This window comes from Cavia porcellus, unplaced genomic scaffold (genome assembly GCF_034190915.1).
Source record: "Cavia porcellus strain 051 isolate PalLab524CR breed Dunkin Hartley unplaced genomic scaffold, mCavPor4.1 scaffold_16, whole genome shotgun sequence".
NCBI classification, from domain to species: domain Eukaryota; kingdom Metazoa; phylum Chordata; class Mammalia; order Rodentia; family Caviidae; genus Cavia; species Cavia porcellus.
This window is the reverse complement of record NW_026947499.1, coordinates 42,474,051-42,500,814: the sequence shown is the minus strand read 5'-3', so window position 1 is coordinate 42,500,814 and position 26,764 is coordinate 42,474,051. Positions and strand designations below refer to the sequence as shown.

Here is a 26,764-nt window from a genome sequence, read left to right as displayed (position 1 = left end):
TTCAAAATAATCTCCTTTAAGATGGTAAACGATTAAAACACGGATGTTCAAGTGCCAAATTAAAAAGCCTCTTATAATTTGGAATGTGATGTTTAGAGTTGCTGTGGGACTGCAGACAATTTGGTACTTGATCATTTAGATATTCGGCAAGTGTCACACAGCTGAAAAATATATTTCTTATTAAGCTTCTGTACCTAAATAGCATCAGCCCTCAAATGAGATCACTCCCTCTGAAGGTTTTAAAGATACAGAGACCATTCCAGAAAAACATTTTAAAGTGAATCTTATTACAAAACTTGGGGTGATTTTTCAGTTTCTCACCCTTGAATTTAAAATCACTCATTCTTCTCTCTCAGCAGCTTGGTCATTTCGAAGAGTAGAGGAAAGGTGCCCATAAACACAGACTGCTCACAATAAGGGTAAACCTTAAGTCTATCACTTAGCAAGACAGGAGGGCACCTGTGTGAACAGCTGAACACTGTGGTTAGTGTTACCATAGATACTGCAGTCACATTCATATAGCTGAGTCCCGGGTTTCAGAAGAGACACAAAGACACAATGCTTGTCTCAGGGAAGCTCAGTCCACAAGGGAAAACAGAAAAGGCAACATGATGTGATAATACAGAAGGACAAACACTGTAGCACAAAGAGCCCTGAAAAATGTCCTCCTCATCTCTTCTTTATCATTCCAGACTGGTATCTTGTATGAGATCCCAGTGATGTGGGGTATGGTAGAACCAACTTCTTTAGTCCCTTTTGTGGGCATTCCTGCTTGCCTGCTGTCACCAGGCAGAGGGCTGACCCCAGCTGGCATCAGTGACAACATGACATGTAACTCTACCCCAGCTCTTCCATAGGCATCTTCTTAGAAAAGATGTTCCTTGAGGAAATAATTTCAGGAAATACTGCTACATCAAGAGGAGAGAGGCCTGGTGTGTGACCCTCATGGGAACTCCTCTGGTAAAGCTGACTAGTGCACTCTCCCTAATACATTTTTCAAGCTTATTCCATCAGACCCCTACATGCGTGAATGAGTGACACACACCCTTCTGAGTCACTGTTCTGGATTAGAAAAATTCTGCCTTCTCTAAATTTCAAGTTTCCAAAGAACCCTTTTGACATTAAGAAGTCATCAGTAAGACTAAAAAACAAACAAGAAAAGTCTAGACACACAAAATGAGAGATAAGGAGGAGAGAATCACTGTATATTGGGTGGGACTACTTGAGCACTTTACCAGGTTCTTAAAGCCACCTGAGTGTTATACATGGAACAAGACAGACACTGCTTTGTCTGAAACAGGGAAAGGGATACAGAACAAGACAGCTGTAGCTTTTTTTCAGTGCTACCACAAAGCCTTGGCCCTATGGAGTACTAGGAGACCTTCTTGTACTTAAGTCTGTTCTGCTGAAACATGGATCTATGGATTTACTAAGTCAGTTATACTGCACAGAGTTGTTCAGAAGGTAAAAGGATAAAATGTAGACCATACAATGTATACAGAGTACACAGCTAAGGGCTGCTGAAGGGTGATGCCCTCACCCCACAGGACAGAGAGGGGATGGAAAGAGGCAAAACCAGCAGGACTGAGGCTGTGAATAAGAACAGTGACCCCACAGACCTCAAGTCACAAATCATCTTTTCTACTTAAGTGAAGCTGACCAGAAATAGAACTTATGGCAGAGAAACAGACACCTGCCAGTGGGGCAGACTTAAGAAAGGACTCAACTTGTATCACACAAAGTGAGGCCTTGTCACAGCTCTTCCATTTAATCAGTTGGTTGGCCTCTGGCTTAACTGTGGTGTGACTTTAATTGACTTCTACAACTTGCAGTCTTGTAAGACTCTATTTCTCTGTATCCACGTATTATTTAAAATAGGAGCTGTTCTCTCAGAATATAATCACTTTTTGCTAAAAAGTTAAAAAAAATTTCAGCATCCATTCACATCTTACACCAGAGGGGGAAAAATAATGAGAGTCCTAAAAATACTCATGTTCAAAAAAAGATGACGAAGATGAAGACGAAGACAAAGACAAAGCCAACAATGAAGATGAGGAGGAAGAGAAGGAGGAAGAAGGGGAGGAAAAAAGGAAAAAATAAAATCCTTAATTCCAAACTCCTCCTCTTTGAAATAGTTTAGCTTTAAAGAATATTATAAAATCAAACTCACATGTATAAATACCGCATAGTCTCCCTAGTATAAGAAATGGTAAGAGTACATAAAAGTATGTGGTAATCATGATTCCCCATTATATTGCTTTGAACCCTTATAATGTTTTCATTCATTAGTTGGAATGGTTTTATTCTGAGTTGTTTGATTTTATTGTCCGTGATGGTATGAACAGCTATTTTGAAGCAAACAAGACATTATAATAGCTAGTGCTGCTTTACTATCATCTTGTTTTGAAGTCCTACCATGCTTTTGTTGTTCTGACTCTATCGGTTTTATCATGTTGTATCTTATTGGATTTTATTATATGTGATAGTATAAACAAAAAAAGTATTTATGGATAAGGAGATAATATAGTAACCATTGTTCATTTTCTGTTAGTTGGTTCTGAATACCCTGTAATACTTTCATTCTCTTGAATGGTTTTTGTACTATTCGGTTATGTTTGATACTATAGTGTATGAAGGTATACTCAAATATTTCAAGGAAAGAGACACTATGGTAGCTATTGTAATGTCTGATTGTCTTGTGGTGAAATACTATGTTGCTTAAATTGTTCTGTTCTGATCTGTTTTGTTATGTCCTCTTTTATCTTAATCTTTTTAGAATAAAAAAATTTTAAAAAGAATATTATAAAGACACTACTGAGATTTCTGCTCGTCTCTTTTTAAATTAGCACTTTGTCTATGCATCCATCCTCTGCTCTATGAAAATGAAGTTATCACAAAACAAACATTTACTGAGCATCTATTACACACTAAGCCAATGCCAGGCACAGGGGAACACAGATGAAACCACAAAACCTACCAATAGGCTGGTACCATGTTTATTTACACTTGATGGATTAGGAAACTGAGGTTCCCAAACAAAGCTTGCAGTACTGCCCTGAGGCACTTAATATTCCAGTTGTCTGGAAAGAAGTCAGATCCAGGGTCCTCAGAGCCAGGAAGGTGGCAGTGAAGGGAGACAAGCCTAAGATTCCAACATATGCTTCTGACAATGTAGAGGAAGAGAAGGCCTCAGAATTCTACAGAGCTGTATTGGCCTCCTTCTTCCTGCCCTGGGTGTGGGACTCCAGGGAGATGACCAGGGCAGGCTGGAGGCAGTAATGACAAGGTTAAAAGTGTCCTCTACAGGCAACAGTGCAAATGGCCAGCTCTTTCCAACAGCTTAGAGTCCCTTACTGGGCATTTAACTCCCTCCTGCCTTCAGGCCATCACAAGCAGGGAATAAGATGGCAGAGTTGCTTGTATGCCAATGGCTATCTCAGCTATGGAAGACATTCAGACTATGCAGGAGCACAGCACAGGGAGAGAAGATGGGTTTACATGTTACCGGATGCAGGGAAGTCCCGGACACCATGACCTCCCACCAGTAACATTCACTTATTAACTTGATAGCCAGCACACCTTTATTGAGCACCTATTGTGTGACTCACCAGGATACAAAGCAAACAGAAAGAAGCATGGAACTGGTTCTTAAGGAGGGAGGGTGATAATACACAAGTTAGTGATTTGTTAATATGGAAATACTGTAGTTAAAAGAGGAAGGAGATATACATAAATATACTGAAAGTGGAAAGCCTGGCCTGGCTAGGGTATCGAGGCTTCCTGAGAACATGACAAACAGATATTGGGGTGAGAGGGCTATTCTCCAGAGCAGCAGTACAGGCAAAGGGAACAGTAAGAGAGGGCAGCGGACTCAAGCCCAGCCAGGTGAGAGAGCCCAATGAGAAACCCAGCAGGGACCAAACCCTCTGCATTGCATTTAACAAAGATAATGCCTCCTATGTGTGTCTGACATGCTGCTGTAACTCCCTGTAATGCAGCCTCCTGGAGGGTGCTGACTCTGGACAGGGTAGTCCTGGAACAGAGCAGATAGGAGGAGGCAGAAGTCTGTCCAAAGGCCCCAGACTTGTAAGGCAGGACTGGCCAACCTTACCTTAAATGACCTGAAGCAAAAGCCAAACAAGCTTCCCTCTGAACAACAGGGGTACATAAAGATGGTATTTCAACACTGCTATAACAGCAAAACCAGGAAAACAATGCTATATCCCTCCCCAAGGGCCCTGCTAGGTGGATTATGGTATTCCCAGTTTGGGGAAATCAATACAGCTCTTAAGAAGAATAGATCTACATGTAAAGCAAGAGAAAGAGATCTCTAAGTTAATAAAAAAAGTAACATAAAGAACAACAAACTTAGAAGGCTACTAGTTATTAAAACATGTAAGTGTATGCAAGCAGTTTACGCAGAGATTATTATTCTCTGAAAAGACACAGCCAAAAGATTGGAAACACTTTTTGCCTCTAGGTGAGAAAATCAAGGAGCAACACGGAGGAAGATATTTTTCACCAACTACTCATTGAATACCTTTGTTAAGTACTGGACTTTCTAGCAAGGGTGAAATAGTTTTTCAAGAGTCAAAAAAATTGGGTACTTTTCAAATTGTAAAACAATAAAATCTCATTACAGGTACAGCTCAGTGATAGAGCACTTGCCTAGCATGAATGAGACCCTGCATTTAATTCTCAGTAGCTAAATAAGACCCATATCTCTAATTTCTCACTAGAACACTGGGTGAATGATTTCATTTCTGAGCTTCGGTTTCTTCTTCTGCAAAATGGGGATCATAATAATAATTACTATCATGATGAATTATGATTAAATAAAGCTCTAATGCTTGAAAGAATTCAGTCAAATTTTTGGCAGGCAATGGTTAATAAATATGAGCAATAGATACTGGCACTTAATAATTTGTACTACTCAGCTGTCTATTCTTATTCAAAATGACACTGAGGATACTCCCTGAAAATGCATCCACCGTGACAATAGTGTCCTGTCTTTTCTTCAGTATTAAAGACACAGAAAGACACTTATAAGGCCAAACTGAGCAAATGCTAAGGATCAGGGACATTGTGGGTTCTTGCCTGCCACAGAATCCCTTCATAGGTCTGTCTTAAAGCATGCTGGAATGCTTAGAACTGGGCAGGAAATAGCAGAGCCTTGCCTCTCCCAGACCTGTCCTGTTCACAGAGGGAAACGGGTAAACACAAGCTTCTCAAACCCACAGCTTGCTATCCTTTCTAGCTCCTGGATGCAGACGCAGTGAGAACAGGTGCCCTGTAGACACCACTTCTCATGTCTTTAAGGTGAGGCATGGGTGTGAAGCCACTGTAAAGAACTCTTGACAATTTGCTTAGAAGGGAAAAGGGTAATTCAGGGACCTTACTCTGTTCCCCCGAATCCTCTGGCATTAGTGCATCATGGATAAAGAATATGACTTTAATTAAATGTGAGTCTGAATCTGGCTGCAAGGCACACTCATTGAAAAATTAGGTCTTCACAAAAGCTTGGTGAAACTGTAAAATGGCAATAAAATACCCTCCCTCAAAAGTGCCATAGGAAATAAAGGACAGGAATGTCCTAAATGTGCTTTCATCCTAGGGAGACCCAAAACTACATAACTCCCTAAATAATGAAATCTAGAGACACGCATAAAGTCTGGGAGAGATCAGGAGTGAGGGCAGGGACCCCTCCTCCCTGGGACTGTGTTGCAGGGCGCTAACCATGGGAGTTCATCTTCACATGCTGGCCATACAGAAACAGAAGCTGGGGTACACTGGCCTCTCCCTTAGTGCTTTCCCACCCCATGTTATGAGCCTCCTGGTGGAAGCACACACTGCCATGTGTTGAGGCTGTGTACAAGCCAAAAATCAAACCTGAAACTTAAAATCTCTAGAGTAAGAGAAAGAAGAACGTAGTAAAGATCATTACAGGGATGCAGTGAGCAAAATCTTAACTAGTAAAATCTATAGTTCAACAGGCTAATTTTCTTGATAACAAAGGGAAGGGGATTTATACATAAAAGGAGACTTAAAAACCCTATCACTCAATTGCAATATTTGGACTTTATCAGGATTCTGATTAATGCAAATAAGTTGAAAAAATTTTGAGGATATTGAACACTATTGAATACTGCCTGGATATTTGATGACATTAAGAAATCACTGTTAAAAAAAAGAAGAAGAAGAAATCACTGTTAATTTTTGAGATGTCACAATGGTATTTTTAGCTATGTGTAGCTATATGTAATGACTTAGATCAAGAATGACTACCAAACTCTCATGTGCTGGGGCAGGGGAGGGTGTTGGAAGGTGATTAGCTCATGAGGACACTCTAAGTAAATGTGCTGTTGGCAGCAGGCATGATCAGAAGAGTTGAGTCATTTGGGGCACGACCTGGAAGTGTGTATTACCCTTCCCAAATAACCATGGTTGGGAAGGTCTGAAAAGAATATGAAAGAAGTGATTATTGTAGAAGCTGAGGACAGGTATGTGGATTATGTTATATATAATTCTCTTTGATTTTATATATGTTTGAATTTTTCCACTATGATTAAAGGTGAATAATCAAGCCAGAGGCTGAATCAGAATATTTACAATACAAATAACTAAAAAAGAAATGAATAGAACTGCTACAAATCAGTAAGAAAAACAAATACAATCCAATAGAAGGCTATGAAGACAACTCACAAAAGTGTAAAACACACTGGGCGCCAGCAAATGAAAAGATAGTCAATCTCATTTGTAATTGGGGAATTGCACACTTAGGCCATCTCATACAAATGTTTTGGTGGGAAATAAAAAAGTTGGCAGAACTCTTACATGAACTTTATAATTTGACCAACTAAAACTAGTTCAATATATAAAATCTTTAGTCACTGACCTTAAAGAAACACTTGTTTAATGGTAGGGAGTGGCAGCAGGATTACACAACACAAAAAGAAAGAAAAGAGAGCACCGGAGTTGGATCCATGAAGTTAGAAAGTTAAATTGTGGGTGCCAAGGCCTCAGAGACGGAGAAAAGAGAAGTTAGTATTTAATATAGAGTTTCAATTGGAGAAGATAAAACTCTGCAGATGGACAGTGGTGGTATTGGTTTCACAATACATATATTTACGCCACTTTACTGTACACTTAAAATGATTAGGATGGTATATTTGTTATTTATATTTTATCATAACTTGCAAAGATATGAAAGAAAAAGAAAAAAAGAGACATCATCCAAATACAATGTGTGAATCATATGGATCCTGATTTTTTTTAAAAAAGTATAAAAAATAATTGAGATAATTGAAAATTTAAACACTGATATTTGAAGATACAGGGCAACAGAGAATGGTAAGAATACAGGATTTATGTTTTATTATTTTTAGACATATATAACAAGATGTCTACAGACTTATTACCCAATATTTTATTCAAATAAAATAGAAAAAGAAGTTGAGATAGATCGTTTGAAACAAACCAGCCATGACTGATAACAGTTGAATCTGACAATGGATGCCAGAGAGCACATTATGCTTAATCTGGCCTACTTTTAGGCGCTTAACATTTTACATAATAAATATATTTTAAAATGAATAGGAAGTTATTATACGTGTGTACAAGCATGTGTTATTCGACTGCTAACAGTATTCTCATTTACAATGGCAAAATTCTCATTAATGATAACATGGACAATTTCAGAATAGATTACTAGCAGGAAGAAGGTTAAGTGTGACTACAATATAGTTTGTAACATTGCATTTATTCTAATCCCTGCTGCCTCCCAAAAAATAACTGTGGCAGAAGTTTAGGTAGGTAAAATCTGGGTGATAGAAGCACAGATGTGCATTCTTTCAGCTTCAATGCCTTTCTACACTGTTTACACTACCAAAAATGAAAGCACTAAATAGTGTTTGGGGGCAGCAGAGGCCAGACCAACAGAGAGATACCACCTGCAAGGTAAAGCACTCACCGGTCCCCGGAGGTCAATGAGCTCCTGGCGCATCTGGGATACGAGAGCCTCCTTGGCCACTAAGGCCCGGTGCAGCCGCTCATTGAACTCGATCAGCTCCCCATGCATCTCGGCCACCTGGAACAAACAACCACCAAACTGTAAGGCGATGAGGCAGATCCTCCCCCAAGCCATGTCCCTCCTCCTCTGGACCCTCCTTCCTGCCACATTTCAGCAACATATCTGCAGCTTGTTGGGGCTGTTCACCTACAAGCTGTGCAAATCCACCCCATGCTGAATATGTCTTAATTTGCTTGGTTTTAGCACTGGGGAGTTATAGTCAAAATACAACTACATCACCATTTGTGTACTTCAGGGTCTGGTTCTTAACACTTTCTAGCAAACACTTTTGTTCTAATGTGAGTCATGCCTATCAAGAAAGTCCCTGCTAATAGCACAATGAGAGTAACTGTTCCCATTCTGTTCATCAGGTCCTTGGTTCTAGAAACCGAGGAAACAGAACCAGAGACTTCTCCAACATGGTGTCAATGACAGTGACAGATACAACAAAAGCTGCACAGCTACTTCTCTGTCACTGCTGCCTCCATTCTGGGACAGATCCTTTCTGTATGCTCCTCATAGCTACATCACAGGAGCTCTGAGAAGTGTATACTATTAGTTTTATCTTAGCAGAAAGAGAAACAGTAGCTTGCTGAAGGTCATGCCACCAACAGGAGGCAGATGTGGAGCCTGGCTGTACCCTATGAATCTGCTACTGCATTTGGCCAGCTGCAGCCCTCAGCCTATGGGGAACCACTGGTTCTTTGTGAAACGAATTATTCAATATTTCTGGTTGATCTTGAATAAATAAAAATGGAGGTGGCTATACAGTAGCCTATAATCAATATAGAGGTGTCTCAACAGTAATTTATTTAAATATATTAGAGAAACATGAGATGTTACACTGCCATGTTGTCTCTGAATCCTGCAGGAAGACTACAAGCACCTTAAGACAAGTCCCCACAGCATGCAGTCACCAGACCCTGAGCTGGCCTGGACCCCTGGTGAGTTCAAGAAATCACCTCTCCCATACCTCAGACTTACCTAAGTGTTCACTGTGCTGTGTGATGGACAATAATAACCAGGCTATTGGTAACACATACTTTATATGAGATAAAAGATACTTTCAGAATAAGGAATGTATATGAGGAAACACACTATAAAACAGAAGATCACTAACCTGGGTCTCTCTGTAAGATATACAAAAGGCAGCCCTTTTTTTCTGGTTGTTTTGTTTTATGAATGGTAAAAAGCTTAGAAGGAGCCAGGCATGGTGGCACACACCTGGAGTACCAGCACTCAAAAAGTCTGAGGCAGAAGGCCCCACCTGGGACACTTACCATGACATTCCTTAAAACACACACACACACACACACACACACACACACACACACACACACACAAAGGGCTGGAGATACCGCTCAGTGTGAAGGCCCATGGTTCAATCACCAGCAGAAAAGAAAAGCTTAGAAGAAAGTACCGGAAGATAGTATCATTCAAGGAATGTGTTTTTCCCCATTCCTTGTACTGGTCCTTAGGTAAGTTTCCTAATAAAAAAGCACTCTTTCATTTATCAGTGAGAGAAAGAATGAAGCTCTATAAAGAATTAAACTCTAAAGAGTTGAAATTCTTCACTTAAAAAGGAGCCATTGTGCAATTAACATAAAGTTTATTAGGTTCCTAATTTTCATCCTGGACACCTCTATTAACATGTTCTGTGACTTCTCCTCCAATGGCACTCCTCTGTCTCCAAGGTGCCCACCTCTGCCAAACCAGTGTAAAATACTAAGTGAAAATAGTATAAAAGATACTTCAAGGAGTATGCAATTAAGAGAGGAAGAAGTCATTGAGCCTTTTACTAGCTTTATTCTTTATGCAGACCTAAAATTAATATTCCCTTGTTGCTTTATTCCTTTTGTACATGAAAAGCTTAAATTGATTTTCTTTTGACCTTTAACAAACAAATACAATATCATTAATGTCACTGTGAATCCTCTGCTCAGAAATCACACAAACACTCCCTGAGCTTCCTTTGGGCCAGTGAATCCATTTACCACAATAGTAGCTGCCAATATCACCAGTGAATACCTGCCAATGTGCTCCCACAAAATGCAAGCTTTAAATAAATGCCAATGCCATTACCAAAACAAAGCAAGGTTTTATGTTTTTGTTTTTGTTTTGCTTTTCAGTGAGATACAAAGTGCTACAACAAATTTTCACCAGTGCATAAAACATCTAAACATCCTAGCTTCAAGTGGGGTTTATCATGAGCTGTCAAAAACCTGATTCTCTTTTGCAGCCAGAAAAATGACTTGACCACATGAGACAAAGTTTTCTTCACAATGAAGAATAGAAAAAATAACTGATGGAACCCAGGAAACAAAATTTGAAGAAATAATTTCATCATTAAACTCTGATGTTCATTGTTTCTGAGTTAACCTCTGAAACTCTGAAATTTTATACTGCACATCACCATCTGTGCCCACTGGTGTAAACCATAGCAGTTTGCTGTACCTCAAATAACTATTTCCAAACTCAAGTACAACCAGAAACAAATTCAAGAATTTAAGAGAAAAAAAATAATAAAAAATAAATAAAAAAGAATTAAAGAGAATCTCAGAAGACAAATGTAAGATCAAAACCAGTTCCCTTTAGCACAAAAATAAAAATGGGTCAAGAAACTACTGTGTCTCTTGGAATTTTTATTAGTCTTTGAAGGCACTCTCAGGTCTCATCTGATCGCTTTATTTACCACAGCCAGAGAGGACTGACAGAGAGCAGGACAGAATCGGTGTCCTCTAAACCATTCTCATCTAAGTAGGCACCGTGATCTTCCCATAGTCACATCTCATTTTGTAAACTGCTGTTTAACACACTCAGTGCTTCCACTACCCTAAGGGTAAGACGCAACTCCTCTCTCCCGACTCCACCTCTCACTTTCAGTGTCTCAACACCACTTAGCCCTTCTAGATACTCTCTTCCACAAACAGGATAAGCTCCAGAAAGCTGTCCGAAAGACAGAGAGGAGAGAAGTATGTCCATCCAGATAAATTACAGGTGCCAATGGCTGGCATGAGAGGCCAGCAGGAATAAGAGACAGCTGACAGGGAATTTTGATCCAAGACAAGCCTGGGCCTAATCAGCTACCAATAGTGTGTTCTGCTGCCGGACAGGTAAACTCTGTGACCCAGAGGTTAATCATCTATAGAATGGGTCGCTGTGTAGATGAATGAGATGCTGAAACTCTCAGGCATGACAGCACACCTGAGACTGAGCAAACGCCCAGAGACAGCCTTCTGTGACAGGCGAAGGTGTAAGGAAAAAGGGAAGGAGCAACAGAGCAGCAGTTAAATGGGCTCCCTGAGCCACACCAAGGAGCTGAAACAACTATGGGAAGGTCACCCAGAGCAAGGGCACATTAAGGTTGCCAACCATCTGTGAGATGGTTCTAAGGCTCCAAGTGAAACACGGGTGGGGCAGGCAGGAAAGTTGCACAGAGTGCGTGAGCGCGTTCTAGTGCGGTGCCAAGCATGTCTGTGAGCGGCTGCCCCTGTGGTACTACTGCCATCCATGTGAGACAAGAGAAGAGCAGACATTCAGAGTAAGTGTTCAGAAATGTTTAAAGCCATTTCATACTGCTGCGAAACCCAGGAATTCCTTAATATTTTGAGATAACCTTTTTATATTGCAAAATACACTTTTTATATTGCATCTACACTGAATAGGAACACTTTACAATAGTTTGAGAAATACTGAACATACATATGCTGTTTGAAGCATTATCTTTTATTAATAAACATGAAAAATGATAATAAACCATAACAATGAAAGTCCAACAAAGTCCCTACTCTTTAATTAAATTTAAGAGTTGAAAAGAAAAATAAAATAGAATCAATGTAATTAATGTTCATCATTCTTTTAGAAATTCACACATCATTTTCTAGTAGCATATCATTTGGCCTTGAAAACCATGAAAACCAGGGTAAATAACCATTAAAAACCAAAAAAAAAACCATAGTAACTAACATGATGAGTGCTGAGACCCAGCTCAGGTGCAGAGGCATGAGAAGTCTTCAAGAACTCAGAGTCGCCAGCAGTCTCCCTGGCTCAGCACCAATGCAGACTTTCTCAGAGCTGCCACATCTCACCCATTTACCAGAGGCAGATGGTGAGGCTCAGACTAAGCAATAGTTCAGGGCACAGGGTTTCTGAGTGCCTTGAAATCTGACTTCTACTTATGATGGTGCCAAAGTCAATATTCTTTCCATCATATTACCCTTTAGATGACATATAAATAACCCAGAAAAAGAAATAATGTGTCCAGCTGAGCAAGCAGGATACCTAAGCTCAGAGAGGCAAGTGCCTATTTCCTCACTGGGCCATGGCTGTAGATCAGGTTCCTGCTTTGAAATCCAGTGCTCTCTGCTCCTGTACTGGGGGCCTAAGACTCTCCACAAAGATTAGGAAGGGGAAGTATTTTGTAAACTGGATTCTCTGCCCATGTAAGGCAACCATGGGATAGAGAAGGCAGGATCCCAGAGCTTTAGCTCTGCTCCAGGAGCACCCCTGTACTCTCCAAGCAAAACTGCACTGAATCTTACACTATCAGTTCCTATGAGGTAAGTGCTGCTACTGGCCCCACTTGTGTACCTGAGGAAACAGGAGCACAGAAAAGGTAAGCCAACTTGCTTAAGACCACACAGGGAAAAAGTAAAGTAAACAAACAAATGAACAACAACAACAACCAAAAAAAAAGAAAACCAAAGACCACACAAGGAGTAACAGCAGAATTAGGACACTCCTGTGCCCACGTTGTTCTTGGCCACACCACTCCTCCATCCTGCTTCTCAGTACATACCATCTCTGTGACACTGAGCTGGCCTCTCAAGATATGGGTGGGACAGCAGAGTCTTAAGGAGTGATAGGCCAGTAACCAGGGGCTGAAAGCTTCCACAAAAAGCAAAGGACACCATCATTCACAGACAAACAAACGTAAGTATACATACAGCCAGGAGAAGGTACATCTACCACACAGGGAAAGACTGTCTTCAACTTTCAGCTGGGCTCTTGGTTGAGCCTCTGGAGACAAGTCGAGATTGTCACGGGCTAGGTTTCAAACATTTCCATCAGGAGGACTCCTGTAGTAACAGAAGGGGCACCCAGAGTGACCCAGAACCTCAGCAGAGGCAGAGCCTCCCACAAGACTCAGCATCCAAAGAAGACTGTGAAGTAAGACCCTGAAGCAGCTCAGTCTAGGATTGGCCTTTTCCAAAGTGGTCTCTGCTTCTTAGGAAAGTATTTTGGAAACTAGCTTCTACATGAACTTTCTACCATGAAGACTGTCCCCAGGGCTGGCCAAGACCATACTTGGGTGCTCCATATGGAGGAATCACTTAAGGAAACAAGACTCAAGTGTATAGAGAAATGAGGACTGCCTGTGGATCGGATGGGGTTCTACGTACTTTATATCTTAGGATGAGCCTGAGAGGTATACATTCATCCTCATTTACAAGTGAGGAAAACCGTGGCAGGGGATTTAGCTCAAGCATAAGCGCCTGCCTGGCTAAGTGCTTGGTCATGAGTTTGATCTCTGGTACCCAAATAAATAAATAAATAAACAAACAAACAAATGAGGAAAACCAAGGCTCAGAAAGGTGAAGTCAATGTTCAAAGTCACACAATCTCCAAAGGAGAGAGTTAGTTTGACTCTGGAGCACACAGTCCTGTATCTGTCTTCTTCTATGTCTTTGATTTCTTTCTTTCTTCTGGTCTACCTATTGCTTTGACTCTGTGGAATACCAGGCTGAGCCCAGAAAGCCATTCAGACTCACCCAGAGGAGGCAGGATCTCCAGCTGATCCTTGTCACAGATCCTTCTTACAGGCACATCATAAAGTCACAGCTACCTGCAAATGCCAGTGCTGTGTGGGTTCTGTGTACGCAGGCACTCAGTAGAGGCTTATAGCAACTCTGGTGGTAACTGCATCTAGACGATTCCCCAAGTCTCCTAATAACCAGCCCACCAGTGTTCAAAATGCTTCTTTGGGTTTTGGTCTCTCATCCATAATATAAGATCAAGAACAATGCAAAACTACAAAGCTCCTGTGAAGTTTAAATAAGTTAATACATCAGAAAGGCCTTGGTATGTATGAGGTAGCCCTTCAATGCTAGCTGTTATTATCTCATTAAATAGATGTGAATAGCTGTGCAGGTGGCACACTGCACAATGGTGTGTAGCTCTGGGATCGATACTCTCACCAATCCCAAGCCCTGTGAACTGTGGCCAGAGAGTACACTTTTCTGGCCCCTCGTTCTGTAGGACCTTTCTCAGGTTTCTCTGCCTTTTCCTCCATAACTGTCAGACCAGCATTCAAAAGTGCCTTATCCATACCCTGGACAAGCACCCCGAGACCCTGTTCCCCATCCATGCCCAGATGGCCCTCCCAAAACCCAAACCAATCATTCACAGCACAGTCTCTGTTGAAAGCCCTTCAGGGTTGTTGGCAGGTCCAATTACTTGAAGTTCATGATTTGTTTCAGAATGATCCTGGGTTGGGAAAGAATCAGCCTCTGTTGGTAGGTGCTGGGGCTGACTGGGACTGCATTCTGGGCACGTAGAGGTACACTATACTGTTTGCCTCAAATTTCTTCATAGTCCAAAGTTTAAAAAAAAGTTTTTCACTGGTTTCCCACTAACTTCTTTAGTGGTAGGTAAAAGGGGGAGGAAGGGACAGGGTGAAAAAGGAAAAGGGACCTCTCAAGAGGACAGTCACTGATCAAAGTAGGCTATTTCTGCACCCTGCCTTCCTCCTAAAATCCTAGCCATGCTTCAGGACTTCATTCAAATCTCAATTTAACTTCCTGTAATCCATTCATCTATCTTCTCCATAATGACTCCTTAGTAGAAACAGCAACAGTTGCTGTTTTTGAAGGAGCTATTATATATCAATCATGTTGGCCTCAACCAAAAGACTCTTTTTTGCAAACAAGAAAAAGTGTACTCTCCAGCCACAGTTCACAGGGCTTGGGATTGGTGAGTGGACCACCACTGTGCAGTGTACAGCTTGCACAACTATACACAAAAGCCTTAGATATCATGCTAGGTGCTATTATTGCTCCTGTTTTACCAGGTGTAATGCTAGGCCCAGACCACACACTACCTGTTGCACAAAATTCCCATGTAAAAGGACAGAACACTGCCTGATTAGCTTTAACGGATACCCATAGTAGACACTGTCTCCTGGATATCCAACAGCACTGACAAGGAACACAGGATGTCACCCAACTCCTCAACTCTGCCACTAATGACCCGATATTTCAGAGGGCTGCTTTTGCTAGACCAAAGCTAGGTGAATCTGTGGAGGCGGGAGGGGCAAAGGTTCCTTCCTGTTAACACAGCACATGATGCTGCTCACGTGGCAGCACAATGCTGTAATTATAACCCATAACGAGTACAAAACACTGTTCTCAGTGGGGCCTACAAAAATGAGCCAAAAATTATTTTTACAGGCTTTGTTGGCCTCACCTCTCAAAAGTAGTTGCAGGATTTTTCATAGAAGAGAGCTACTGATTTCCACGGACCCCAGTCTATTGGGCAGTTAAGATGGTGTTTAGACCCCCATCTAGACAGTGTTGAGCTTATCTCCTCCTCAGCCCAAAAAGCCTTTCCAGCCTGCTTGGTCAACAGATAAGGAAGTGGAAGAAAGACAGTTGAGGCTGTCAGGATTATGAACAAACAAAGCTGGGCCTGGTGTTGCACACGTGTAATCCAGCTGAGCTAGGAGGATCACATATTTGAATCCAGCTTTGGCAACTCAGTGATTTAAGTGATTCCTTGTCACAAAATAAAAAAATAAAAAATAAAGAAAGGGCTGGGGTTGTATCTCAGTGTAAAGTTACTGGGTTCAATTCTCAGTACCACTAAACAAAAGAAGAGCAAATAACCAGGAGCATTCAGCCTCTGCTGTTTGTACAAGGCAACTGCCCTGGGGTCAACTCATTCACACATATAGCTGCAAGTAAAAGAGATCAAATCCTGCCCTCATGGTGTCTGTTTCTAGCTAATTGAGTATCTGACCCATGTGGAAACAGCTTTGCAGAGGCTTAGTCCCGGAGGTCATAGGGTCAGACCTAGAGCCTCTTCTCATAATCTCCCATATTCTGGGAGTCTCTTTCATCAACTCCCTTCCTGGGTGAGGCCCAGTGCATATTCCTTCACAGATCTGGAATCACTCACTCACTCAGTCATCCATTCAATGTCTTCATTCATTCAACAAACATTTACTGAGCCAGGAACGGTGCTGGGCATCACTGTTACCGGGATCCTACCCTATCAACAGCCCAGCAGGAATGCTGAGGTCTCTGGGAGCACAGAGGAGAGGCGCCCACTCCACCTGGGATTAGGAGAGGAGGCAAAGGGGGAAGTAACACCACGCTAGGGATTGAGGGCAAGATGAGGGCAGCCAGCTGGAGGCAGGAGAACAGGTTCAGCCCTAGGCCACATCCCAGCCCATTTCTCATGCACTCCCATCTTCTCTGCTACAAAATGGGCATCTGCGCTGCCAAGTGAAATTTTAAGCTGGCAAGAACTGGCAGAGAGCAGGGGCTCACCATGGGCAGTTGATCAGTATTCTGTAGAATTCATTGCCAGAACAAGCAAGTTATGTAATACTGTGCATCTAACACCAGCTCCCCAATTCAGAGGTTTCACCACAAAATATTTCACATTGGGGTGACGCTTTCACATTTATTTTGCAGGGTGTGGAAAGTACAGACTTCCATATAAAGATGTAAGTTCTGAAATTATGTGGCTCTTTGTCATATTCTAATGTCTTCCAGAAATCAGGGGAGACCCACATGCATTTTTAATCATATTCCTTTGGAAGTGAAGAGACGAAGAAAGCTCGTTCCATCTGCTGCTTCCCCTCCCCTTCTCCCTTCAAATCCAACTAGGTTAAGTTTTAACTTCCTAAAGGCCATAAAACAAAGGCCTGAGGTACTAGCTCCTGACATCCTGGGTCTTCTCTATCTGGTAGCCCCGTCACAAATTGTGTTAATTGCATCAGATTGTATTAGATTGTACATTCTTCACAGAAATAGCTTCGTTTATATCATAGTAATACCTGTAACTGTAAATGTGTGTCTTCCTTTTCCCCTGGGTAAAAGATTGATATGTTAATCAATGCTCTCTTCTGTAAAGAATTGTAAAATCTTACCCAATTGATATGTTAACCATTGTTGCCCTCTACAAATAGAAAGGTTGTGGTGCTAAAGTAAGGTAATTATGTCAGGAAACTCAGAGATAAAGTCTGCTGACTATGCTAATCAAGATTGGGAAGTATGTCAGAACCAAGCCACACAGGAGCTAGGTGACCTAAAAATAAGCTGTGCAAAACAAGACAGTTAATCAACTCTGACCCACTGGTCACCCCTCATGATCTGACCAATCACAAATGGACAAATCACCAACTGTTCTGCTCTAACTGCTATGATTGGCTTCTGTAACAATGCTTGCTTGCTTTGCGGTTTTCATCCTTAAAAACACCAGCCTTGCCCCAACTCAGGGTTCTCCGTTTCCACCTGTTTGGAGGACCCCGTGTACACGGAATAATAAAAACCCCATTGTTTTTACATGAGAGCGAGGCCCTTGGAGTCTTCCTCGCGACACCGGTCTAACAGAAGGAACACATAGGAACCTCCTGAATATTTCAACCATGGCTCAATAAATTATGTCCAAGTTTCAAAAGCAAGACAGTAAATGAAAAACATTAAATTTTATGAGCATCAAAAATGTTTTTCTCCCTCAAGAGTCCCTTTCTCATACCAAACAGCATTCACTTTTTGCATAACTGGGCACAGGTTTTTGATTATTCTGGCCAACAGGATCCAGGCAGGAATGACAGCATAGGATAAGTGGTGTGCAACCTTGCTGCTGCCCCTTTCCCTGCCAGCTCAGTGAGAAAATCTTTTTCGGTACATGGCATGTTTACAAGACAGAGAGGCACCTCTGTCATCCTAGACTCCTGCATCAGAGTTAAACCAGATGCTATTACCTCCGCCCTTGAACAACCTATGCTGATCACAGAGTGCTACTGGGAAATGTGCCTTTATTTGGCTAATGCACTGAGATTGGGAATCCCTTGTTACTTAAGCAGATCTACTATGTGCCAAGCACTATGTACATATCAGGGACACAATAATGAAGAAACAGAAAAAATAATTGCCTCCCTTGAGTGAAATCTAGTGCAAAAGGTTACTGCTTAGCTGCCAATCAGCACGTGTCTTCTCTTGGCCATAATGATTGGTTTAGGGAGATGAGAAGGTTCACATCAGGTTCAAGAACTGTGCTAGGCTTATTGGGAAAGAAGCTTTCTCTTATCACCAGAATGGCTAAGCTCATATGATTCTTTTTTGGGGGGTGGTACTGGGGATTGAACCATCAAGGATCTCTGCCCTGAGCTAGATTCCTAGGTCTTTTTGAAAAAGGGTCTCACCTAGTTGCTGAGTTGCTCAACCTGGGTTCAGACTTGTGGTCCTCTTGCTTTGGCCTCCCAGAGTACTGGCATTACAGCCATGTGCCACTATACCTGGCTTACGCTCATAGGATCTAAGCCTCACATATCAGAAAGTCATTATACAGCCTGCCTAGGAATAGACTATAAAGAAGAGAGGAGGGGCAAGCCACAGAGAGGATATCCATATCACATGATTGATCTCTGCATACACCCTTGCCTATGGCTGGAGAAATTCTTAGAGATTTTATTTTCATGAATCAACAGACTTCATTTTTTATGAAACTAGCTTGAATTAGGTTTTCTATCATTTGGATTAGAGTCTTGAATGAGAGAGCAGCAAGGGACTGCTGCATTTCTACTTCAGTGCCTCCAATCACAAGAACCTCGCCACCATTCACCTTTACATTGCAATGACAACACATTCTGCCCCTTGCTAAGAGCTGACTGGACTAAGAGTCCTAGGAGAGCCCTCAAGGGCTAGAGTTGAGTTCAGTCTTCCTTTCACATGATACCCCTTATTTCAGGTGGCTCCTTAAGCTGCAGGACAACATCACAAATTCCCCATTGAGAAATAGTGTTATGGTCTTAGATCATATATTAGTAAGTATCTTTTTCAAATTTTTTTATTCCATCAATATTCAATGAGGGGTGGAAAAGGGGAATGGATACACAGAAAGATTAGATTATTTCCCAACTCAGCCATCCCTAGTCAGTTAGGAGCCTGAGAGTGATGTCCTTTATTAAGATAGCATTTCTGATTGGCCCACAGCAATATGACAGCAGCTATGGGTTTAGGAAGAAATAATGCTAATGCTACTGTGTGACTTTGTACAATTTACAAAGCCTCTCTGGGCCTCAGTTTTCTCATCTGTAAAATGGACATTTTAATGCTATAGATTTCCTAGAGCTGTTAGGAGAATGTGTTGATTCTGATGGGGCCACTTGCACATACCTGATACACAGTAAAAGTACTAAACGGAGATGGCAGCCAAGAATATCTTAGGGGACAAGGACAGTTCCTCTGCTGGCCCAGTCCCAAAAGAATGTAATTTGCACTCAAGGTTTTGAGCAGCAAGTGCCTCCCCTCCCTCGGGGGCACCACACCCAACACAGGTTTCTACATTGGCTGAGGAAGTGAATTGAGTTTCAACATTTTCCTTTTCCAAGAACACAGAAACTTGCTTTCTTCAGTGTTCTTCATGCTTACACAAATGAGCAACCTCCCTCCTCCCTCATAACTCAGCCTCTGGAAACACTGATGCGATATGTAGATAGAAATCTGCTTATGCTGAGAAGAAAAATAAATCACATGCCTATTACAGGATGTACTCAACATTCTCCAAGTACAGATGCTCCATGTGTGGGCTCCTTTGGAAGCAGCTGCAGAGTGAACACAGGCTAAGCTCAAGGACAGCTCACATTCAAGCTTCAGCAGTCCAAGGTGGCCAGAGAAGTGTCAGTGAAAACCACTAAGCCTCCAGAATTGTCATTTTCAATTTGTTGGCTTCTTTAATGCTTTCATTTGTAGCACCTAAGGAGGGTTTTTCCAGACTTGGCATGATGAGGGATAATGCTAAAAACAGCAGCAAAATCCCAAGATTTCTCATTGAGACCACAGGCCTCATTCAGCCATGTAGACTGCCCCCACTTACTTATCTGTTATAATTCTGGGCAAGCTGGGTATGAGGCTCACACCTATTATCCAAGCTCCTCAGGAGACTAAAGCAATAGCATTGCAAGTTTGAGACCAGCTTGGGCAACTTAGGGAAGTCTTGTCCTAAAGTTTAAAAGTAATTTTTTAAGAGCTATAGGGAAGGAAAGTGCTTAGTGGTAAAGTGTTTTTTCTTGCATGGTCTAGGCCCTGGGTTTGATCCCAGTACCAAATAAATAGATAAATAATTCTGGACAAATGAATTAGGTATTTGCAAGTATCTTTATTCAAAGTGACATTTCATTTTATTTCATTCTTTGTAATAAATTAAACCTAGGTTTTTTACTAAGACAAAACAATTATCATCAAAAGTACTTTGAGGACCCCATTCCAGTTTTACTTGTTCTGTTACAGAAAACTAACCTAAGAGGATAGAAATTAAAGGTTATAATCCAAGAGGCTATAAAAAAGCAGACTGGAAGGGACAGGGTGGGGAAGACTGGAAACTACCCAAAAGTACTGTTATGAGCTGGTATATTTCCCAAGAGACTGCCTAGAGTGGTCTGGGCCCAAATTAGTACAAGACCCTTGTTCCTGTGGAGAATGACAAGCTCCTGAGATCTCTGCCCTTTCTTTCATGAATAAGGGATCTGTAAGCCCCAAAGAGTCATCTGAATTTCATCCTATTTCCTGCCCAGCTACTATTCATTTTCACCACAGCAGCCTGCATACAGTAAGAGCAAGTGTTACAGCCTACTCAGGGGTACCTAGACATAGAAAATTTTAGGTGATAAATTATAAATATCTTCAGTTTAAGTTAATTCACCTTTGTTAATAACTTGGTCACAGTTTAAACTGCTGGTGACAACTGGCTATCTCAGTATAGTTTGTCTTGAAGAAGCACTGATTTAAGTGAATTTTGGAAAAGGAAAAAAGATGTTCATCAACCTCACTTCAGAGGGGAGAGGTACCAAGATCTCTCCCATAATTATGAGTAGAATGTTAAAGCAGCAAAATCATTTTCAGTAACTGTGGTAGATTAATTAATAATGGTCAGCTGTAACATGTAGCTGCACTGAATCAGTGTGGTTCTGAGTGTGGAAGACCTACTTAAAGACTGTTGTCAACGGCATAAAAAGAAAACTAGAGGGAAACATGGTGTGCTGTTGATTCTGCTGGAGAAGCTTGTTGCACTGTTTTTCCTGATATGAATTCAGCTATTCTTATTGTCTGAGAAGCTCGGGTCCTCACTGTCACTGATAGCTGTGATTCTCTTTGGAGGAGCTCTGGTCCTCACTTTGAGTGTTGCTTCCTGGGTCCAGTGCCGATCCCTGAGCTTGCTGGCACAGATTCTTCATGCCACTGAAGAACACTTTCTAGCTTCCACTACTGACCTTTGAGCCTTTCCAGTACAGATCCTTGATACAGATTTGCATGAGACCTTCTTGAGGACTCTAAGCCTCCAGCTGGACTCATGAGCTCTGGATCTTACCTAGACTCGAGCAGGACAATGCCGTGGGATCCAGGCCTTCAGCTGGATTCTTTGGATCCCTAGTGCATGGACAGATCTGCACTCTGATACATTTGACTTTTTGAGTGAATATATGTCTAGAATTAAATCTATTACCTTGCAAACTCTGATTACAACACTGATCAACATCTGCATCCTCAAACTATCCAGTAACTGTTGGTGTGGTGTCTGCCTCCATGCCATCTTCATAATCTCCTTTTAAATCTTCTGTCCAGACCCCAGCCAAGTTAGGCTGGCTGCTCACAGACTGAGAGAATAATATACTTTCTGATCTTCAATGTGGCTTACCCTTCTGCTGTTAAACAGGCTAATTCTTCATCCTAGATATAAAGTGCGGGGCTTTCCCCTGTCCTCGTCCATGTGCTTTCACATGGTGCTCTTCTCCACCATAACCATCTGGGTCTCCATTCTCATTCTCACATTGCAGCAGATATCTCTGCCAACACTGATTTACCACTAGGCACAAATCTAAATTCAGAATAGGTTCAACATCATCATCACTGTCTTCTTCATCAGTAAAAGGTTCTTACATTTCTTCTCCAAATTTAGCATTCACTGAATTAACCAATGCTCTTGTGAGTAGGCATTTAGGCCCCTAGACAAAGCATGCAAATGGATGATGGAACATTTCAGTGAGAATTCTAATCTGGAACCCAGGCAAGGGGTACTCAGGAGTATAAATGGTGCCAATGCCAAGGCCTCTCCCATTGAGCAAAGCTTCACTATCTGTCACTGGTACTAGAACCCTTCAGCCAGGCCCAATAATAGAAAAGTTTTGAGGAAGCTCATTGGAGCTGGGAGCATCAATACACAGGCTCTGAAGGAGCTGGGCCTCCCAATGTGAGATATTAAAAACCTCGTTATATGGCTTTGATCAGTAACACTATTTTAAATAGCATATGTACACCAATGACCACTAAATTCATATTGCCTGCTGGAAATCCCAGAGACGTATTTCATGTTTATAGGACAGCTCTACCTAGATGTTTAATAGGCATCTCAACTTCAGAGCAAGTGACCCAAAAAGCAAACTCCTGATAATCCTCCCCAAACCTGCTATTCATGCAGCCTCTTCCCTCATAGCAATTCACAGCCTGCCATGTGCTCAGGCCAAAAATCTGGGAGTCATCCTGAAGTCTTCCTTCTCTCCTAGCCAATATCCAAACCACAGTCAACTCAGACAGGTTTCCTTTAAGACTCATTTAGAATCCAGCCATGTCCTCACCACTTCCTTGGCCAGCACACCTCCCTATGCCACCAGCCTAGTCATCCTGTCCTCCCTTTTGTTCTTTAAATCCCAGTGCCTTTGCTGTTACTGCTATTTTTTATTAGGAGCTTTTCTTCCCAGAGTATTCACCATAGGGCTCAGTAACCCACACACACATCCTTGTAGGCCTTTTTTGTTAATTAAATTTATTGGTGCATGTTAGGTATACATAATGATCATGGTCATCCTAGGGAATTTGTACATGTGCAAGATACAACTTGATTCTTTTTTCTTTCTCATTCCCCTACCATCCCTTCAACCTCTCTTCCCTGCCTTATTTACAAAAGCTTTTGTTATGGTCTGAGTCTGGATGTCCTCCTAAAGCCTCATGCAGTCAGAGAGGTGGGCCTCTAGAGTTTGCAACTGATTCCTGGTCCAATGCTGAAATTATGGATGGAGTGCTATACTCAACTGGGTGTGGCCTACATAAGGGACAGAGAGTCTTCTCTCGTGCTCCTCCTCTTTTGCTCTTGTTGCTTGTGCTATTTCTACTGCCTTGAACTATTAGCCTCTGCTATGTGCCACTCTGCCTTGGAGCCTGCTGACTATGGACTAACACCTCCACAAACTCTGAGCTAAATAAACCCTTCCTTCCTTCACTTTGGGTATTGGTTATTTTGTCCCAGCAATGAGAGAAATGTAACCAGGACAGTTTTGTTTCCGTTTTTTCCTTCTTTTCTCATTTTTCCCCTTCCTTCCCTCTCCCCCACTTTGGGGTCTCCTCATTTGAACATTTTTTTCCTATTTCACAATATCTATTATATATTTTGTAGTTTATTCATACTTCTAGTTTCTCACACCAGAGAATGCAATATTTACACATGTCCAATTTATTTCACTTAAAGAGTATGTTCTCAAGGTGCATCAATTCACCTAGAAATGTCTCAGATTTATCCTTATGGCTGAGTATGTTAGGTCAGCAGACTTTTGGCTCCTGCTTCATTCTAGTGTTCGGATGCTGTGGTGTCAGCCACGTGTGCAAATGATTCTCCAAGGCAGTATCCCCAGCAGTCTCTATGGTGCAGTGCCACACATTGATGACCAGTAAGAATAACTAACACTTACTGAAGTGCACCTAGCACTTGCTATAAGCTGTCTTACCTAACTCTCTCCCACTAGGTAGCTCTAATTCTCCCTCCTTAAAATTGAGAAAACCAAGGGTCTGGGGGTTTAGCTCAGTGGCATAAGCGCCTGCCTTGCAAGCAGGCAGTCGTGAGTTCGATCCCTGGTACCGAAAAAGACCAAAAAAAAGATTTTTTTTGAGAAAACCAAATCCCAAAAAGTTAGAATAACCAGCAAAAACACACAACCAGATTTAAAGCCAGATCTGTCTGATTCCCACACTGGGAAGCTTCCCATCATACAACTAGGAGTGAGACCTGACTGCCTCGGCACAACACACCCACAGGAGTCAGGACAGTTTCGCAAATGGCCCTCTGAGCAGTTTATTCTGGGGAAGGAACGGGCATGTGACTTGGCACTGACAGACTAATATATGCATATGTTGCCTTATAAATTTAGCCACAAATGTACAATAAAGCAGGTCTTTGAAAACAATCTGCTGCTCTGCCAAGGGCATTAATACAGGAACTGTCACATTTTAACATTTTGATTTCAGATGCTTAAAAAGAAATTATCCAAGAAACAGACTAGAATTGAGGGTGGAATAAAGAAGTCTTTTCCTCATGCCCTGCCCCTGGATGCTGGAAACTGACTGAGAAAGGGAACAAAGTGGCAGGAAACAGCCCCTCACTTCAGGTTGGGGTCCCTCTTTAAAGGACAGGTGTTTCACTTGAGCAGGAACATACGAGCTAGAGAGGATTTCCATTTTCTCAACTACAAAGAGAGGTAGGAACTTCCCTAAATGTTGGATGAGGACTCGGAAAAGCTGACTTTAGTCCAAAGGAAAAGAAAAATCTTCACTTGCCACGCACAGTGTCCTTGAGGGCATCTTCACCAATGGAAGCAGATGTGTCTAAGCTAACATGGTGGCAACACATTCATTACATAGAAGAATAACTTGGAGATCCTTTCATATCCTTACATCTCACCTACTCCTAAGATCAAACTCACTCTCTCTCTCTCTCCTCCCTCCCTCCTTCCCTCCCTCCCTCCCTCAACAGTCTTACCCAGGAAACTCCTCCTTGCACAGACCTCTGCTGTCTGCTATGTAGTGCCCATCATTTTACTCCTTACAACAGAACCCATTCTTGCCTTAGAAAGGTCTCAAACCCAAAAACTAAAAGAGAAACAAATTACCACACAAAAAGTTAAAATGTTGGTATGAGAAATAACCATAAACTAAGTTAATAGTCCAGGGCTGGTTTCACAAGCACGTGACCAGCAGAGTCATACAGGGTTCCAAACCCAGAAAGTGGGGCCGTGTAATTAGGTTTACCCTGAAAGCATCCCTGTGCAACACTATGCAGCAAATAAAAATTTAAAAACACCCTGACAGGCTGGGAAAGAGTGACTGTGGAAGAAAAGATTTTATTTCAATTTTTGACCAAAAAGGTTAAAGGAAATGAAGGTTCAGTAATGCAGGATGAATAAGTTTTAGAGAAGAATGTGTCGCTTAATGACTACAGCTAGTAATACTGTATCACATACTTGAAATTTGTTTAAAGTGGATCTCAAATGTCCCTACTGCATATACCCAGCATGTACATACACACAGCGAAACTATATGAAAATATCACACTGTTTACCTTAAATACATGTAATTTTTGTTTATTATATCTCAATAAAGCTGAAAAATGTTAATTTTAGAAACATCTATATCCAACACTTTTGAGGTCAGTGTGGCAGTGCGACATGAAAGGTTTCTGGAGGAAAAATGAATGCACTTTTGTATTCCTCCTCCATCATCTACTAGCTGGATGACCTTCACTACATGACATAGTTTGCATGTACTCAGTTCCTTGTTTGTACAGCATCTACCACCATGTGTCACCCAAAATAGTTAAGAAGACAAAACTGAGAAAGAAAAATCTCAAGGGCCTGGCCAGTGCTGGTCCTCAGTCAACCCTGGTTTAGTCTCTCTGCTCTCCACAGCTTCTTCTTGAACCAGCCTTGAGGGTGATAACATGAAAACAGGATTGCTTTGTTGTACCTCTAGTTTCTGAATCTCAAATGGGAGCACAAATGATTCATCACTTGCTGTCCCTTGAGAATACACAAAGAGACATAAATGTCACCAGTTTAAATGCAGATCCCACCCAGAAAGAACAAACTGCATTCCAATTACTTTCTTTTGAGGGGATAGAATTTAAAGGTCTCAAGAGTTACCAGAGCACAAGAGTAGCTATCACAATGTGCCAACAGGCCCAGGCTAACCTAAACAAAACTGTGATAGATGTAGGAAATTGTAACAGTTTCATGTCACTTGCCACAAGGATTTTTTAAAAATTCCTGCCAGGAAAGCTCTGCAGTCAAATTTATTTTTGACTTCTGTGCTGTAATGGGATGCTGAACACAGACACTATATTCAGTGCCTTAGCTTTACCCTTTTTAAAGATAGGGTCTCTGCAGTGCAGGCTGGCCAGGCTAGTGATCCCCCAGCCTCAGCCTCCCACGTGTTGGGGATACATCTGTGTGCCATTATGCCTGGCAGCTTTACCCATTTTACAATGAGATCCAAACCAAAACTTTCTCCCTAAAGGTAAAAGACCTATAATTTCAAGCTTCTGTTAGCTGCTCCAAGAACAAGGAAAACCTCTAGGTTTGTGGGGATGGCCTAATTTAACTTCATTCAAAATGTAAATATTATGTTTTTCTGCACTGCTAAATTGCAA

At 41.6% G+C, this 26,764-nt stretch overlaps 1 protein-coding gene and 1 pseudogene across 6 annotated transcripts in view; both read right to left on the bottom strand.

Annotated features, from left to right (window-relative positions):
- The window catches only part of Snx29 (sorting nexin 29), a 560,183-nt gene that overhangs the window by 185,571 nt on the left and 347,848 nt on the right, over positions 1–26,764 (bottom strand). For all 6 annotated transcript variants that reach the window (XR_010039850.1, XM_063226557.1, XM_063226558.1 and 3 more), the window contains one exon: positions 7,970–8,086. Coding sequence is in view for 5 of the 6 variants with exons in the window: in XM_063226557.1 (XP_063082627.1) it covers positions 7,970–8,086 (117 nt within the window). In the remaining variant the exon portion in view is untranslated. The remainder of the gene's footprint in view (positions 1–7,969; positions 8,087–26,764) is intronic.
- LOC134470724 (methylosome subunit pICln-like) lies at positions 8,093–25,056 on the bottom strand (annotated as a pseudogene).